Genomic DNA, 18,035 nt, shown 5'->3' with positions numbered 1-18,035 from the left:
TGTGGGAGGAGAAGGAGCACATGGGGTGCTCCGTCTGCGAGCAATCCATACATCATAATCTTTCTTGCAAGTTCAATATTTCTGCAATAAAGCCATTGGCAAAAACCCACTGAGATCCTGCCATCAGCTGGCTTTGAGGGCTGAGCAAAAAAATGCCCCAAAACGGTGCCGGTGGGCATTGCCTTCTCAGCCCCGCTCTCCCCAGCAGGCTGAGCACAGGCGTCCCGGGAGCAGAATGAGAGGATGGCTGGCCTGCCGCACATCCCGGGCCCCGAGAACCTCCGCCCCTTCACCCCCGCCTCGCTGGCTGCCATCGAGCAGCGCATCGCCGAGGCAGAGGCACTCAAGATAAAGCGGCAGCAAGTGGAACTGCCTGAGGAAGAGGAGCTCAAGCCCAGCAGTGACCTGGAAGCCGGGAAGAATCTGCCCCTGATCTATGGTGATCCACCACTGGAGCTCATCGGGACGCCCTTGGAGGACCTGGACCCTTTCTACAAGGATAAGAAGGTGAGAGCAGAGCTTAGCCCATGTGTAGACTTCGCATTAGATGCAAGTCCCAAGAAAAAGACCAAAGCATGGACCTCCCCCTCTTTCCCCCATGTCCCAGGGTCTCATTGGAGCCCATCTTGGTGATCCCCAAACCCAGATTGTTGTGGTTGCTTCTCCAAAGCAGAGCATCTGTCCCTTGGCAAAATCCCAAGTCTTTGGAGATCCAAAGCACACATAGAGGTCCCACGTCTAAAGGCAGCACTTGGTCCGTGGGTGTTTGGGGGTGTGCAGAAGGGCTAACCCATCTCCCTTCTCTCTTTTCTCCGCAGACGTTCATCGTCCTCAACAAAGGGAAGTCCATCTTCCGCTTCTCGGCGACCCCTGCCCTCTACCTGCTGGGGCCCTTCCACCCCATCCGCAGAGGAGCCATCAAAGTGCTCATCCATTCATATCCTTGCCCTCCGCGATGCTCCTTTATTGCCAGGTCAAACCCTGATGCTCAGGGCGCAAACAGCCCTGGGAGAGGGCTGAGAGAAGTGTTTTGTGATGGTATGGTGAGCAAATCTCCTGGGCTGTCCCCCACCATGGCCAGGTCCCACTGCCCAGCCATCCCAGTGCTTTGGCCCCCTCCCAAGGAGTGAGTGCCTGAAGGTTTTGGGCACCTTGGTGGCACCAAGAGCTCAGTCTTGGTTGGAGAAGGGAAGAAATCTAAGTGAAGGAGCTTCCTAGGGAGAGGTTCAAGGACTCTGAGGTTTGGAAAGACTTGGAAAGGAAGGAAAATGTTTACAGGTCAGAGGATTCTGTCCCATCTGGGAGGTGGGTGAATTGGGGAACTCAAAGGATGCTTTGGGAGAGGGAAGAAAGAGGAACCAGGACATTGGGGTACAGGGAAGCGCTGGGGCTTTTGGTGCCAGAGATGGAAAGACAGGGAAGGACCCCAAGAGCAAGAGAGGCACTAGGATGGGTGGGAGGTGATCCCAGCTGAGCTCTGCTGGCAGCAGGGGTTGGTGGCCAAGAGGTAGGAGGAAAAATGGGGGGTAATTGTGGCAGAGGGATCAGAGAAGATGTATCCTGGGGTGATGGAGAGGAAGGAGCACAGGGGACAGTAAGAGAGGCAGACCCAACACCGTGGAGATGGGGATGGGACCAGGAAGAGAGGACAGGGTCCAGGGCCATGCATGGGAGCAGGGGATGAAGGGGAAAGTGTGAGCATTGAACTGAGCCAGGAGAGAGCTGCAGGAGGAGCAGGTCAGGGCATGGGGACAAGATGGGAGCCAGGACAAGAGGAGCAGGTGTGCTTGGCTTCATAACTGTGAAAGGAGGAATTTAGGCAACAGCTGCAGCATTTCTCCTTGACCAGGTTTTAAATTATTCAGCATGTTCATCATGATCACAATTTTAACGAACTGTGTGTTTATGACACTGAGCAACCCCCCGGCATGGTCCAAGAACGTGGAGTAAGTTCCTGCCTCCTGTGACCTCCCAGGAGATCATCCTGATCTGAGAGAGGGGTGTTGGGACCCAGGCACCCTTCAGAGGAGGAGAGGCATCACTGGGAGATGCTGGTGGCCCTCTCAATCTCAGAAGGGATGTCCACACTCTGCATTAGGCATTGCAAAGAGCTGGAGTCTTTCAGAGCTGCCCAAAATCTGGTGGGGTCCCTCTGACCACTGCAGAGCAGGTTGGGTTGGGTCAGCAGTGATGGCCTGGAGAGGCTGAGCAGATCCACCAGTCCAAGGAGCATGGACAACCAGTCCCAGGTGGGAAGGGGAAGATATGGCATTTTCTGCTGTGGTTCTGCACCATCGGGTGTCAGCAGGGTTTACAGAGAGTGTGGTGCTGTTGGGACATCAGCAGGGATCACAGGTGTTGCAGAAGAGTCACCAAAGGGCTTGGCACCTCAAGATGTCCCAACTTGCCTTAGAAGGTGAGGTGAAGGCCTCCCACCCTGAGAACCAAGCAGCCCATGACCATGAGCCCCCCAAGTCATCTGCCCAAGATGATCTCACTGGAAGGGGTGGACAAAACCTCCTGGCACCTAGACTTCATCTTGAGGTGGCCCTTGGACCTGGATGAGCATCCTCTGAGTCACCATTCCTGTTTCAGATACACCTTCACTGGGATCTACACCTTCGAGTCCCTCATCAAGATACTGTCGAGAGGCTTCTGCATCGACGATTTCACATTCCTGCGCGACCCGTGGAATTGGCTGGACTTCATGGTCATCTCCATGGCGTGAGTTTGGTGGGATGGGGGGAGGACAGGAGGTCTGGCCACCTGGGGAGGAGGGCTGAGAAACAAGGGGGTGGGCACCTGTCAGAGCCCTTGAAGCCCTCTCCTCTCCTGTCCTGCAGCTACATCACTGAGTTTGTGGACCTGGGGAACATCTCTGCTCTCAGAACCTTCCGTGTCCTCCGTGCCTTGAAAACCATCACGGTGATACCAGGTGGGACTAAAAGAACAGGGTCTCCTCTCCTCATTTTCCCTTTCTGTGAGCTCAGGTTTTCCCACAGTTCAAAACAATTCCTTTTAGTTCTTTTGATGACTCTAAGAGAAGAGAAATAAGGTATTCAATCCTTATAAATAATTTTCCACATAATTCAGCTTTTGGGTCAAGTCCTTCTGATTTTTACATCTTTAAATTAGCTGTGCTCACTTGGTTGGTTGGCCAGGGAAAGCCCCTGACAAGCCAGACGTGGTGTTTTTGGGGCTCCTTGGAGATGCCTCAAGTGGGTTCATGTTCACGTCATGTTTATGGGTCCAGTTAAATGATACACTTTACTTGGTCCTTGAAGACATAAAATCAGTTTTGTCCACAGAGCTGACTGCTCAAAGAGGTGTAGGATTGAACTGACAATGATAATTTCTCCTGGTGAATAAATTCTTGTGTCCCTGCAGTTTCCAGATCTGTAGGGTTCATATTTGTATGGGGTTTTTTGCCTCCATCAAACAGGCTAAAAATTGCATTGAGGAAAATGTAAGCTGCTGCTTCTTTCTGGAATTACATCTTCCCAAGAGGCTCTGCAGAAATAACAGTTGCAAAAATAAGCTGGTTTAGAATGGCTGTCCTCGGCCGTTTCCCAACATAGACAAGCCCTTTGGAGAACAGGGTTTCCCTTAAATAGTTTGGGGAGGGTGGGAACTGGCATGATGACAGGGATCAAAATCATTTGTCTTTGGAGAATTGCCTCCAACGCGAGACAGCTCTGTGCTCAGAGCTGCTTTCAAGATCAACGTCAGGATGTTCCGGCATCACCCATCCTCTATGTAGACCTCAGGTGATGGGAATGACATCCTCCATGTCAAAAGCTCACTGAGGACGTGTGGGTGAGCATCCTCTGCAGAGGAAATGCTGATGTGGGCAGAGAGAGACAAGTTAATCCTGACGCTTAATGCAAATGTCACTTTGTCACCTTCACTGGGACGCGCTGGGGTTTCCCCAGCTTGAAGGGATCAGGCCGGAGGGTCTGGCTGCGCTCCCGACCACCCACGGGACAGCAGCACATGGGGGTGGGTGTTGGACCACGGAGGCTTTTCTGGAGCTGAGAGCAGTGCTCAGCATCTTCCAGCTGGGCCAGCAAATAGTTTTTCCATGTGCCACAGCAAAGTGGTCTATCCTGGTGGTTTGGGCCAAAAAAGGCCAAATTGTGGCATTTGGGGAAAACACAAAACCAAAAGGAATTGATATCTACCAGGCTAGGGTGGGCTTTGGCTTGTGGTACCCAGGTTAAGGCTGATGTGGGGAGGTTTGGCTGGCATTCATCCAAGGGTTTGGGGGATGTGTTTATGCTGCCCAGCGATGTGTGGGGACAGAGGGGCAGCTGACACAACATGGGGCACAGAGCTGGGGTGAACTTGGTGATACCACATGTCCCCACCAGATCCAGCACCTTTTGGGAATGCCATAGCACATTCTCCACAATTAGCAAACAAGCAATTAGCTCAGTAGTGATGCCTCCCCCGTAGGGCTGAAGACGATTGTTGGGGCTCTGATCCAGTCGGTGAAGAAGCTCTCGGACGTCATGATCCTCACCGTCTTCTGCCTGAGCGTGTTTGCCCTCATCGGCCTCCAGCTTTTCATGGGGAACCTCCGGCAGAAGTGTGTGCGGTGGCCCCCGCTCAACGACACCCTGATGGGGGACTTCGGGCTGGACAACGACACATTGGCCAACGCAACGCTCTATGGCAACTTCACTGATGGCCTCGCCAGCAACTTCACCAGCAACTTCACCAGCAACAGCACTTTTGATTTTGAAGCCTACATCAACGATGAAGGTAAATACTCGTGCATCCCCTTCTCCATCAACCCATCATCCCAGTTTGTTCCTCAGTTTACCCTGCTCTTCCTCAGCATCAGACCAAGATGATTTGCTCCCATGGGTCCTCCTGCCAAGGTGCTTTTCAGGGAGATGTGGCTGATGGGTGACGCAGCAGTTGTGTGTACTCACAGGATGGACAGATGGGATCAAATCCTCCTTGCCAGGGAAAATGCAGTCCACCTGGGCAAGATAAACTCCTCCAGAAAGGTTTCACCATGGGGAGGCCTGGACAAACCAGTGTCTCCATTTCTTCTCCTTGCTAGAGAGGGGGCGATCTCCCCATGGGGGTGGACACTGGGGAAATGCTGGTCCATCTGGCTGGTCACAGCAGGGAGACCAAACCTTGCAGGAGCAGATGGGACTTTGGGTGGAGAACGAGAGGGCAGGATGAAGGAATGACATTTCTCACCCACTTCCACTGCTGCATCAGAGCCAGGTCCTTCCCCAAGTACCACTGCATCCAGTGAGCTTTGCATGCACCACCAACAGGAGGGGAAGGAGGGAGAGGGGGGATCGAGCACAGGTCTTCAGACAGGTCTCCAAGTTTGCTACGTTACTACTACTTCTTGGAGATGAGTTTGGCCAAGAAAGTGTGGTGGAGTTTTTTCATTTGTTCTTTGGTTTGGTCTTTTTTTTTTTAAACTCCAAAAAAATGTAAAAATCTCAGAAAATCTGCCTGGCAGAGCTGCACAGTGGCAGGATGCTCCACGGGGATGTGTCACGACTCATTTCGGACATTCGGCAGAGCTCAGCAGAAGGTCGGGTTACGTCTCGGCTGAGCTGCTTTGCCCAACTGTACGAGTAGCTCTGGCATCAATTACCGGAAGGTTTCTTGGTAGGGGAGCAAATTCAATCTATAGGATCTAATGAGCGCCGTGCAAATAGCAACAGCACCCCGCGGCCGTGCGCTCAGGTTGACAGCTACTGGGGCCAGGCCAAAAACATATCGCCTGGAGTTTCACAAGCAGGATATCTCCTCGACGAGCCCACGTAGGTTAAATAAAAGCCTGGTGGCAAGAAGCCAGGCAGAGCTGGGGATGTTTTGAGGAAGTTCCAGAAGTCTCTGGGTGGCTCCTGGACGGGCTGTGGTAGGTGATGCCCGGGATGGGGTCCAGCTGCCCTCTGCCACATCCTGGAGTGGGTGTCTCCAGGTGGTCATCTGCATGTCCCTGGGGGCAGGTGACCTGCGGTGACACTGCTTGGCAGCTCCCGTGCCTCTGGGTCTGTGCTCAAGCTGCAAGGAGGAGCTTTAAGGACCCCTGGTCTGTGGGCAGGGGGCTTTCCCCACCAGGTAGGGGCTGATCGGGATGGGAGCAGCAGGAGGAAGGCAATGGCCATGGAGCAGTAGCAGACCATTCCCCCAGGTTTTTTTGGGACCCCATGCTCAGTGCTCCCTGGGAACAACCGGCTATTTTGTACATTTTCCCAGCAAAACAGACCAGCTCTAGTCCTTTGAGCACGCTAAACGCCTTCCCAGGAGGCCTGACCCTGGCCAACCTGCTCTTCGTGGGTTTGGGAGCCATCTAGTTGGGTAGGTGAGACAATGCCACGAGGTGTCTGAGCTACTGCCAAGTCGTTCAATGCAAACAGCAAAGTCAGCAGAGAGGAGATAACCCAGCGCTGGGATTCAGGGGATTTCCCTGGCAGTGAGGAGCTGCCAAGAATTTGAAAATCAATGTTTGTATTTATTTTTTGTTTATGTCTTGCTCTTTCTCCAACTGCGAAGCCAATTTCTACTTTCTGGAGGGAGCGCTCGACGCCCTGCTCTGCGGGAACAGCAGCGATGCTGGGTGAGTGCAGCTCACGCTGGTGGCTGAGGTCCCTTCCAGCTCCCCGAGAGGGGACGAGGCAGCCAGCACAGCCCGTGGGACCACCGAGGCTTGGGATGGGACAGGATCAGGGCTGGGGACACGGCTCTGGAGGTGAATGGTCTGGGAGTCCTGACGATATCACCTTGGGGGTATCGGTCCAGGCATCCCAGCTGTATCAGCTTGGGGGGACCAGTCTGGGCATCCTGACTGTGTCAGCCTGGGGAGGGGGCTCTGCTGAAGCATCTCAGCATCTCCAGGGATGGAGCGTTTCGCTGGGGGTGCAGGAGGGGCAGCGCCGGGGGCTCACGCCAGCTGCCCCCGCGGCTCTTTTGGTAGGAAGTGCCCTGAAGGGTACCAGTGCATGAAGGCGGGGAGGAACCCGAACTATGGCTAAACCAGCTACGACACCTTCAGCTGGGCGTTCCTGGCCCTCTTCCGCCTCATGACGCAGGACTTCTGGGAGAACCTCTTCCAGCTGGTAGGCACCAAATTTTTATCCTTGTGCAAATGCTCCCCTCATTTTGATGCTGCCCCTCATCTAGGACTGGTCAAACATCACTTGACTGGAAACTTGGGGGACCTTGTCCTGTGGTTTATGGATCTAACTGGGATCAGCAGAGATGGGGCATGGCCCCATCCAGTTCCCCACCCTGAGCAGTGGGCAAAGCCCAGGGATGCTCCAGCAGCTGTATCATGGAAATGGGGGGTTTATAGGAGTATCTAGCACCTGTCTGGCTTGAGCTAAGGAGGAGGGTAAGGGGGAAAAGCCAGGGCACTTGTCCCCTGCATTGAGTCATCCTGTAGGGAGAAGTTGCAGACCCATGAAATCCCAGCTGACCCTGGTCCGGGGCCTGGTTAGATAAAAACAAGCTCACGTCTAAAGGCTCCATTTGTCCTCTGGAAATTATTGTGCTGAGACCCAGAGCTAGAAAAGGACCAAGGGTCAGACCTGAGAAGCTGAGGACTGAGAAACATCAGCCCTTGTCACAGCAAAGTGAGTCTCTGATGAAATGTTGGTCCCATCTCCATACATGCTTGCAGCTCTTGGGTTAATGGATAGCACGTGGGTGGATTTGCCAAGACTTCTGTCACCTGCTGGGCTAACCCAGTGCCACGGGCTGCAGGAAGGTCAACTGGGCAATGCCCAGCCCTTGGGGAAGACGGGAGCAAAATAGTGTCCTCCTACCACAAATGGAAGTGTGCCCTGGTGCAAGAACTTTCATTGGAAGCATCACCAACCCGATATCGTGCCGAGGTGGTGTGACAGCCTGTGCCTCCTCTTTCCACAGACGCTGCGTGCAGCAGGGAAAACCTACATGATCTTCTTCGTGGTGGTTATATTCCTGGGTTCCTTCTACCTCATCAACCTCATCCTCGCCGTGGTGGCCATGGCTTACGCAGAACAGAACGACGCCACGATGCTGGAGGAGCAGCAGAAGGAGGAGGAATTTCAGCAGCTCATGGAGCAGCTGAAGAAGCATCAAGAGGAGCAAGAGAGGATGGTTGGTGGAAAGTGTGGTGGCCAAAAATGAGGGACCTTAGGGACAGGGGGACAAAAGAGGAGGCAGTGGCAAGCATGGTGGTGCTTCTGTTTATGTAAAATCCAAGAATAAGCCCCATTTGGTCCATAGTAAGCAAAGATAAGAGTAATTATTCTGGGGGTCACAGCTGAATCAAAAAGTTGAGATGCTATCCTGGGTGGGGGGAGGGAAAAAAGGCTGAAAAGATTTAATTTCCACATCCAAAATCCATCTCAGGGAGCACTGGGAGGCAGCAGAGTTACAGCACCGAGGTGAGGCATTGCTTGAAAGGCGGAGGTGAGAAACGAGGCATCAAAGGCACCAGAACTAACAATAAATCTTCCTGCAGCACATCGAGAGCAGGAAACCTGGCAGAGAGCCCGCACGGGGAGATTGTGGTCAGGGTACAAAAGAAGCACGTGGAGGAGGCAGGGCAGTTGCAGCAAAGCCGATTGCGTTAGCAAACCATTTGCTTTTCAGCAAGGGCTCGAGACACCCTGTGCCTTGCCCTGGGGGGTCCTTGCAGGAGCTGGGGCACAGCTCTGGGGGTCTGCCCCCACCGCTGTACCCCAGCCCGTGGGCAGATACACGTGCCTGATGCTGCAGAGAGCTTGCACTGGTATTTCCCTGAGCTGGAGTCTCTAAGCTGCCTGGTTTCCACCCATTTGCTCTGTCGTGGTCCCCAGGTGTTACCTTCACCCCTTTCCGGTCCTTGGGAGTCTCTTTTCAGCACAATATGCTTATAAAAATATCAACAAAAGCTTCCGTGGTGTCTGATACTGCAGCCCAGCCATTTTCCGTCTCTAATCATCCTTTTGGCCAATGTCAGCAACGTCCACAGGGGACATCCCTGCAAACCTGTTAGTCTGGGCAAGAGACCAGCTTCCTTGCACGCAGAGAGAGACACAAAGCACTGCTTTCCTCTCTCTAGAGCCTCTGTCTTCTCATTGCTTATCTGTGCTGAGCCACAACATCCTCCAGGAAGTGGCTCCTCGCTCTTATCTGGCTGCTGCTGTTTGCAGGATGGGTCTCAGCAAGCCCTGCCCAGGTGATGCCGTGGCGGGTTCCCTGAGCAAATTAACCAGTGAGTTGCCCAAAGGCTTTATTAAGGGATGAGACTTGCTTAGTGTCACCTAGAGAAATGGAGAAGACGGAGGGAATAGGGCTGAGAGTGAGAGCAAAATACCTATGAGAAATGGGTGCTCGGAACCGTTTAATATCCAGTGCCTGAGCGTGGAAATCGTGCTGCATCCCGGCCATTCATGGTGGGAACGCAGAGGTTCCCACTCTGCTGTGGCATCCTTAGTGCTACCAGAGGGTGTAGTGAACTTTGCATATTAATTCAGACAGGAAAGGAAAAATTTCCAAAAAATAATCGAACAATTGCACATGCAAATGAAAATCTAACAAAACAACATTTGGAAAAAAAAAATTAAATTCTGACCCAAACATTCACAAATTCCATGCAAGTCCAAAAATCTTGGACAGTGCGTTTCAGCAAGAGCCTTGAATATTTTGCTGCTTTCTCATGTGGGATGAAAGCATGTTTCAAAGATTAAAATTTCCTGCGAGACAGAAATGAGAGGGCTGGCATGATTTTGTCTTTATGAATTATTCACCCTGATAAAATAGTGAAGCAAGCTAAAAGGAAAAGCTTGCAACCTCAGGCATGTGTTTAGCTGCTGCAAATTGTTATCCCTTGTCGTTGCTCGTGAGGCTCTGAGTTGCTGATGAGCTCACCTCTGCTCAGGTCCTGCAGCAGCAGACTTTGGAGTCAGAGAGTCCTGCCCAGGGTGGTCCTGGGGCTCAGTTTCCCCCCTCCTTAGCCTGGTGCCCTGCAGCGACCGCGGGAAGCTCCCGACAGCTGCGGACAGGCAGGTGATGGAGCTGTGGGTTGCTGCAGTTGCAGGAGCGGCGGTCCAGCAGCGGTTCCCTGCCCAGCAGCACGGCTGAGAAGGAGCGCGACTCGGACCCCAACAGCGACCAGGACAAGGCGAAGGACTGCAACGGGCAAGTGGTCCCCAAAGTCGTGCTGCAGCGGTCTGCTACGGTGATCGATGTGCGTGTGCGGCTCTGTCTCTGCCATCCCTTGAGTGTTCCCACCCTGATAAACCCCCGTGGAGGGACAGGCTTGTGTCCAGCTTGTGGTGGCTCCTACGAGCCCTTCTGCAGCCCACCTGCAGTTCCCGTGGTGCACCCCAAGGTCTCTCCAGACCATGCCCCTTTTTTTTGCTTGCTCTATCTTTAAATACCCCACAGTGCTCTGCATTCATCCCTTGTGGCCTCTTCTCCTTCTAGTTCAACCCAACCAATGAGCCGGAGAAATCGGACCACAACCACCTCACCGTGGGCAACCAAGATGGGCCGGGCCTCGAGAAGAGAGTGGGGAGCGCCATCAGCGTCCTCTCCAATGCCGTGGAAGGTACGTCCTTCCCCAGCTGGTTTAGCCCAGTTGTGTGTTGGTGGGCTTGGGGTGCTCAGCACATACCAGGGGTAGTGGCTGATCCCAAATCTCCAGCCCCTTGCGAGGGATGACTTTGAACCCGGGGTCTCAAGCCAGGATCCATGCACTACGGTGATGCTCGAGCAAAGCTTTTCATCCCAGCTTGCTAGGGTGATGCCTGGAGGCGGCAATACAATATCTCTTGCAAATTAATGGGATTGCAGTTGATTATGGCCATCTCCAGAGTCAACTGAGAGCTGCTGGGTGGATTTCCAAGAGCTCTCATCTCAACTTCTGAAAAAAATACCATAGTCCCAGTAATAATGGGCTTATCCGCCCTGCCCTTCCTGGGAATGGGCACCAAGCCCTCCAGCCACACCCTTGGGTGTCCTCAGCATGGCAGGGGCATCTCAAATCCTGCCTGGGTGCTGAGAGCAGGATTGGACCCACACTTCCCTGCCTGATCTGCCTTTCCATCCCCTTCTGGTTTGAAGGGTAAGGTCTGCAACATCACTGGGCATGGGCATGGGAAGGCTCCTCTTAGCTGCCCATATTATTAGATGGTCTAGGGCTGGTTCAGGACCTCAGGAGGGTCTCTTCTTGGGCATTAGCACTTGGCTAACCCAGGAGAAGCCTACACTGATGTACTTTTTCCTTCCTGCCCTCAGAGCTGGAGGAAGCTCACCAGAAGTGCCCACCATGGTGGTACAAATTTGCCCACACGTTCCTGGTCTGGAACTGCTGCCGTCCATGGAGGATGCTGAAGAAGTTCGTCAAGCTGGTGGTGATGGACCCCTTTGTGGACCTGGGCATCACCATCTGCATCGTGCTGAACACGCTCTTCATGGCCATGGAGCATTACCCCATGACAGAGGAGTTCGAGAACGTGCTGACCGTGGGGAACCTGGTAGGCAGCTACGGGCATCCCATCCTTCCCTGTTCAGAGCCACAGCAGCCACAACCATCCACCCTGGTGGACAGATCCCCTCTGCTGCCCTTGTGTCACCTGAACAGCACCCACACATGCTTCCCACCTGCTGAGAAAGTCACTTGGTGTCTGATCACAGCATCCCTGTGATGGGTTGGGCTCCACAAGGGGATCAAGGGAAGCGATGTGGGGATGGGATCCATCCCCTGCTCCCCTTCTGCTGCAGCTTCTGTCTTGCTTGGTGCATCTCAGCAATTCCACCCTGGTCATGGCCTTGCAGAGCTGTCCTGAGCCAGCTCTGACGTTGCAACCCAGGGTCAGGCACAAGCTGCTGCTGCCAGCCCTGGCTGACACCACAGTGTCCCTGCGATGCTGGGGGTCCCTGTGGCAGAGCAGGGGCCAGTTCAGATTCTGGGAGCAAACAGGTCGCCACTGAGCAGGAAGCAACAATGTTAGTGGCATTAAAAAAAAATAATAATAATGACTTTTCCCAGGGAAATCCCTGCAAATCTGGGCTGTCCTGATTTCACAGGTGTATTTAGCAACCAGCTGTTTGGAGCTCAGGGTAAATGGCTTTTGGCTGGTGGGACAAGTCCAGGAGGTCCCTGGTAGCTCTGGGAAATGCAGAAGGGATGGGAGAGCTCACTGTCCCCTCTCCTGCCACCTTGCCCTGCTCCAGCACCTGCCAGGGCCTCTCTGTGCATAGGCACCGGGGTGACAGATGCCGGTGCCCGCGCCCCAGGCGGGCAGGATGACGCTCAGCACATAGCTGCTTTGTCTCTGGTTTCATTCAGGAAATACAAGGGGATTAATTGGCTGATGCTCGAAGCACGGTCACTCTGCAAAGACAGCTCCAGCTTTTCCTTTGGGCCAGCAGCGGTTTCTGGCTGCATCTGTGCTGGCGGGGCCGGTGGGATTTACTGGGAGAAGAAAAGGGGATGTTTGTGGACGGGCATGCAAGGGGCATGTCGGGGAGCATCCCCTGGGATGCTGGTGCCAAAGTCTCCCTGCAGCCTCTCCTCCTCACGCAGCAGAGGCATGGACCAGTGCATCCCAATTCTGTCCACATCCAGGGCAAAATCTGTCCCCGGACACATGGCGTGTCATGAAATTGCATCAAGGATGCTAATTGTCACATTGCTGATCCCGCTCCAGAGTAATGTGATAATGCACAGCGCCGTTGTAGTCCCAGGAACAGAGTAATGTGTAAAAGCCAGATCAGCTTTCACAGGGCTCGGGGAGTGGCAGGGGCATCCCAGTAGCAGCCCAGTTCCCAGTGCTGGGAACCTCTGTGATTCAGCTGTCATTCCAAGGGGATCCCTTTGCCAACAAAACTTTTTTTTATTTTTAATTTCCACCCACCAACATGCACCTTTGTGTCTCTCCAGAAGCAATTGGTCACCAGCGCTCCCAGCCTGGCTTCACAAGCCGTACTGGGCAGCAGCTGGGGAGTTTGTTCCCAACTGGGACTGGACCTAATGGGATGAAACACTTTGGGAATACACCAAAAAAGCTAGGTGCTGCCCACCCCACACCAAGGCTCAGGGCTGGCCAGCAAGCAAAAATGACAGGGTGCTGTTTCCCGCAGGTCTTTACGGGGATCTTCACGGCGGAGATGGTGCTGAAGCTCATTGCTCTGGACCCCTATGAGTACTTCCAGCAGGGCTGGAACATCTTCGACAGCATCATCGTCACCCTGAGCCTGGTGGAGCTGGGCCTGGCCAACGTACAAGGACTCTCCGTGCTCCGCTCCTTCCGCTTGGTACGTGCCGCGGGGACCAGGCGTGCCTGGGGGTTTTGGATGTGATTGCCACCTGGGTGGAGAATGGCTTTTCCAACCTCCTTTATCATAGAATCCCAGAAGGGTTTGGGCTGGAGGGGACCTTAAAGCCCATCCAGTGCCACCCCCTGCCATGGGCAGGGACACCTCCCACTAGCCCAGGTTGCCCAAAGCCTCATCCAGCCTGGCCTTGAACCCCTCCAGGGATGGGGCATCCACAGCTTCTCTGGGCAACCTGGGCCACTGCCTCACCACCCTCACAGTTTATGGTGGTCACCAACTTGTCCCCTGTTAAAGATAATGCTGAGAGTCGAGCTAAATATTTAGGAAAGTCGGAGCCTGTCCTCTTTGCAAAGCGCTTGGGCATTTAATCCCTCCTGCCGTTAATTAAAACTGCCACGTGAAGGTCTAATCCCAGCTTTGCAGCCTTGCTGACACCTTGTGGCAATGCAAGCCCCAGGCAAACCAACGCCTTGTCTCCTTGCTCCTCGTAGCTCAGGGTTTTCAAGCTCGCCAAGTCCTGGCCCACCCTCAACATGCTCATCAAGATCATCGGCAACTCGGTGGGCGCACTGGGGAACCTCACGCTGGTGCTGGCCATCATCGTCTTCATCTTCGCCGTGGTGGGGATGCAGCTCTTTGGGAAGAGCTACATAGAGTGCGTGTGCAAGATTTCCCTGGACTGCACGCTGCCCCGCTGGCACATGAACGACTTCTTCCACTCCTTCCTCATCGTCTTCCGCATCCTCTGCGGGGAGTGGATCGAGACCATGTGGGACTGCATGGAGGTGGCTGGCCAGACCATGTGCCTCATCGTCTTCATGATGGTCATGGTCATCGGGAACCTCGTGGTGAGTCTTGGAACTGGGGTGGAGACCCTCAGTGAAAGGTGGGGGGCAAGGATGGAGAGTGTCGTGGGGTGGGGACACCTCTGGCCGGTGCTGCCGAGTTCAGCTGGTCTACAGGGCTGTGCCCGTAGGCATGGTCTTGGAGCTGCACAGGAGCATGGGCAAAGGGCTTGACCTCCCTCCCGTAGACCCAGTGGGGATGTGCTGAGTGCTCAGCTCTGTGTGAAGCAGGGTGATAAACAATTTCTGAGGGACCTTCAGCTGCAACCAGATCAGGAGCAGAAGGGGAAACTGAGGCACGGAAAATTTAACAGCGAGTTTTAGGCAGATGCAGGAGAAACTCTGGGACAAAAGACAGCTCATCTTCAAGCTGCCCTTTCTTCTCCATATGGCTTTTGAGGCTTTCCTCTCCCCCCTCCTGCAAGAAGAGCTGGAGACACTGTTCTATCCGCGCTGGCCCTTTGCTCCCAGGTGCTTTGGGGGCAGACCTACCCACGAGGCTTTTGCAGATCCCCAGCATCCCCAGTCCTCACTGTGGTCCAGGTGCCATCCCAGGGATGCACGACCCCTCTGCAGCATGTGACTCCTTCCCCTGGGTCCTGGTGAACCCCTGGTCACCATCACCCTCCCTCCCTGCCCGCTGCCCTCCCCGCTAACCCGAGCTGCTCGCTGCCTGCGCTGCAGGTCTGCAAGTTCCAGGCGAGCGTGAAATCCTTTCTAAACTTGGTAACCCTCTCGCTGGCGGCTTTGAAGCTTGTTTTCCAGCCCGCGTGGGCCCTGCTCTCCCTTCTTAAGGAGGAAGGCAGGGGAGGGAAGCGCTGCGGCTTGCCGAATCGCTCCTATTACTTGCTGGGGTTGTGTAAGCCCTTTGGAATTTGCTTTGAAAAACTATCTGCCCCGGGAGCTGCTGACGCCTCCCTCCCCACGAAGGGTGGTTGCTCCAGCCCCAGCCTGGCACAGCCTTACAGAGGGGTGAAAGCAGCTCTGGGGGGACACCCAGGCCACCCCATGGCTCGGATCAGGGGTAGGGCAGAATGGAGTGTCCCACTTGGAGGGCAGAAAGTTGGGGTTTGGGAGCTGCTTGGCTTCCATGGCTCATGCCAAGTATAGGGGGCTTTGAACTGGCCCCACAGCAGCACGGAGAGCTGTGGGGTGTCCTGGGGTTTGTGCTGGGTGAGGCAGGGTGGATGTGCGTGCATCACCTCGTGGTGGGGAGCAGCCCCACATCCCCCCGGGCTGCCCATCACCCAGTGGTCAGCAACAGTTTGTAACGCTGCCTTCCGAGGGGGAACCCGTTCATTTGAATTGCAATGCTGAACTAGGATGAAAATCAGCCGTAAGCAGCAGGAGCATCTCCAGGATGGTCTGCAGAGAGTGCAGGAGCTTAGAGACTGGGAACCACAGCTGGGGCTCCCTGGAGACTCTCCCCAAAAGGGGCTCTGGAAACCTTTCCTCTTCTGGAGCCAGCTTTTGCAGTAGGACAGTGCATCCACCTCTCCAGCAGACTCCCCTGGAGAAGACATTTTTTTTTTTTCATCTGGTGGGGACAGAAGCACCCCTCTGAGGTGTAGCCCTCCCTGAGATTGCACCCCAGCTTGCCAGGCGAGCTTTGCAGCTCCTGCTGAGCTCTGTGCTGCTGCAGGGGGTCATTAAAGCTAAATGGAGAAACACGGTGCACGACCACCTCCAGAGCCATCTCTGCCCTCCTCGTCCTCTCTGCCAGGCTCTCCTGGCCGTGTCTCAGGTATTTCCAAGTCCTGGAGCCTGTCCCACGCAGCCTCCCAAGCATCCCGGCTGCAGGGAGGTGTGTGTTTCTCCCCACTTCCCCTGCAGAGGAATGAGGAGACGGTCAGTCGTCCCCTACGGTTAATGACACTTTGAGCATTTCCTTTGGGGTTATTAAGGGAAAAGGGAGGAAGTCAGTCGGGTGACAAGGTAACGGACTCCTGTCCAAAAAAGCCAGAGCCAACAGTGACTATTAGCTGTAATTGGTGCTTAACGTAAGTATTAAACTGATGGGATAGTAGGGATTTATTTAAAGACGCGATTTAAGTCATATGGCATGAGCCATGTGAAAACAGCAGTGACCTTGAATAGCAGCTAATTCCCTTCTCAGATACGCTGCTGGCACAAAAAGGCACAAACACCAACAGCTGTGGGCTTGGCCCATCGGCCACTCCGCGCGGCGAGAGCGTGTCCGGGTGCTGCCGATGCTCCTGCGCCCTGGGGAGAGCCCATCCTGCTCCTCTTCCCGTGAGCTGCTCCATGTTCCTGGCATGCAGCGAGTCCACCCGTGCCAGGCGAGGCTGCGGTGGGGTCCGGTCACGTTTTGGGCATGGGGGGAGTAGGAGAGATCTTGTGAAGCAGAAGAGAGCCCATGCTTGGAGCTATGGAGAGCATTTGTATCCCATGAGCTGACTTGTGCTGAGATGAAATGCATCTCCCCGTGGAGCAGAGCGGTCTCTGATAGAAAGGGAGGAGGTTATGGCTGGGGTTCAGGCTCCTACATGGCTCCAAGGTGTTGGAGACCCTCAGGAGCTTGGTGGGCATCTCACCTACCAGAGCTAGCAAAGAGGAGAGGAAGAGCTGGAGCTGGGAGGACAATAAGAGGGAGGTTTGTCCCTGGGAAGAGATGGGATGGAGCAGAGTTACATCCCTGTGGGTGGTGGGGAGAAGCACCATAGGCTTGGGGAGTCCCACGTGGGCACCAGCCCAGCCAGGAGCCCCAAGAGAGCAAACGGAGGGACATGGTGATGGACCCCCAGGGTAGGTGGCTTGGGAGGGGCTGAAGCAATGACCAGCATTGCAAATGGATCAGCAGGACCCAAGCACCTGGTGGTGATGCTGAGGGCGTGGGAGCCCAAGGAGGAGTGAGGAGGACCATGTCCTCCAGGAGATGGGGTTGGCATCTCTGCAGTCCCCAGAGCTGTGCAGTGCAAGGAAGTAGTCCCATGGCACACTTAATGGAGGGGTCTTCTCCATGCCCATGGCTGGTCCCTGCCACCCCAGCCTACAGGGATGATGTTGGTGCTGGACATCAGCGCTGGTGTTTGCTTCTGTCCCCTCCAGGTGCTGAACCTCTTCTTGGCTTTGCTGCTGAGCTCCTTCAGTGCCGACAGCCTGGCAGCGTCCGACGATGATGGAGAGATGAACAATCTGCAGATCGCTATCGGCAGGATCACCAGGGGGATCGACTTCGTGAAGGCCTCCATCCTCATGCTGCTCCGCAGGCTGTGGAAGGGGAAGAAGGTGGCCCCGGAGGAAGAGCAAGAGCCCAACAAGAGGGAGAACTCTGTGATAAACCACGTGGACACTGGCCAGGAGCTCAAGTCGGAGTACCTGGACGGAGTCACTGGCAAAGAGCATTTTTTCATGGATGAACTGGACCATATGAATTTCATTAACAACCCCAACCTGACAGTGCAAGTCCCCATCGCCTCGGAGGAGTCTGACCTCTACGAGGAGACGAGCACCCAGTCCGACACCGAAGATGCCAAGGTAAGAAAGGCGGGTGCAAGGGTCTCAACCCAAAAAATGGGATTGAGCCATTCTTGCTGTGCTGCCCCAAGAATGATACTGGGTTTGGTTACTTCTAGCTTTTCCACAATGTGTGGCATGGGACAGACTTGGGGTTTTTCAACCTGGCATTTCCCAGTGTAAACTGGAGGAGGGTTTGGCTCGTTTTGGGTCAGGCTGTGGGGTTATTGCTAACGCTGGGGGGACCCACGGCACCACGGGGTTGGTGGAAGGGTTAAAGGTGTTCAAGAGGAATTTGATGCCAGGAAATCTGCTGATGGCACTAACATTGGATCCACCGCTAATGCCTCAGAAAGCGGCACCGGGGAGGGTATGAAACCAGATGGAGGAGCTTAGCACACACGAACATGAAGCGATGTG

The 18,035-nt window shown here is 54.5% G+C and overlaps 1 protein-coding gene across 1 annotated transcript; it reads left to right on the top strand.

Annotated features, from left to right (window-relative positions):
* Positions 1-243: 243 nt before the first annotated feature.
* Positions 244-17,636, top strand: LOC104463677 (sodium channel protein type 4 subunit alpha-like; the record flags this gene model as incomplete). Its single annotated transcript, XM_010076100.1, is given in 15 exon segments — positions 244-507; positions 819-937; positions 1,857-1,946; positions 2,596-2,724; positions 2,844-2,935; positions 4,456-4,764; positions 6,535-6,598; positions 6,956-7,097; positions 7,909-8,121; positions 10,043-10,198; positions 10,438-10,561; positions 11,251-11,489; positions 13,099-13,272; positions 13,785-14,141; positions 17,208-17,636. Coding segments are annotated over 15 exon segments (2,901 nt in total), but the record flags the coding sequence as incomplete, so codon positions are not given.
* Between the last annotated feature and the right edge of the window lie 399 nt (positions 17,637-18,035).

This window comes from Pterocles gutturalis, unplaced genomic scaffold (genome assembly GCF_000699245.1).
Source record: "Pterocles gutturalis isolate BGI_N339 unplaced genomic scaffold, ASM69924v1 scaffold11888, whole genome shotgun sequence".
NCBI classification, from domain to species: Eukaryota; Metazoa; Chordata; class Aves; order Pterocliformes; family Pteroclidae; genus Pterocles; species Pterocles gutturalis.
Note: the sequence above shows the minus strand (reverse complement) of the source record. Positions and strands in the feature narration are given on the sequence as shown.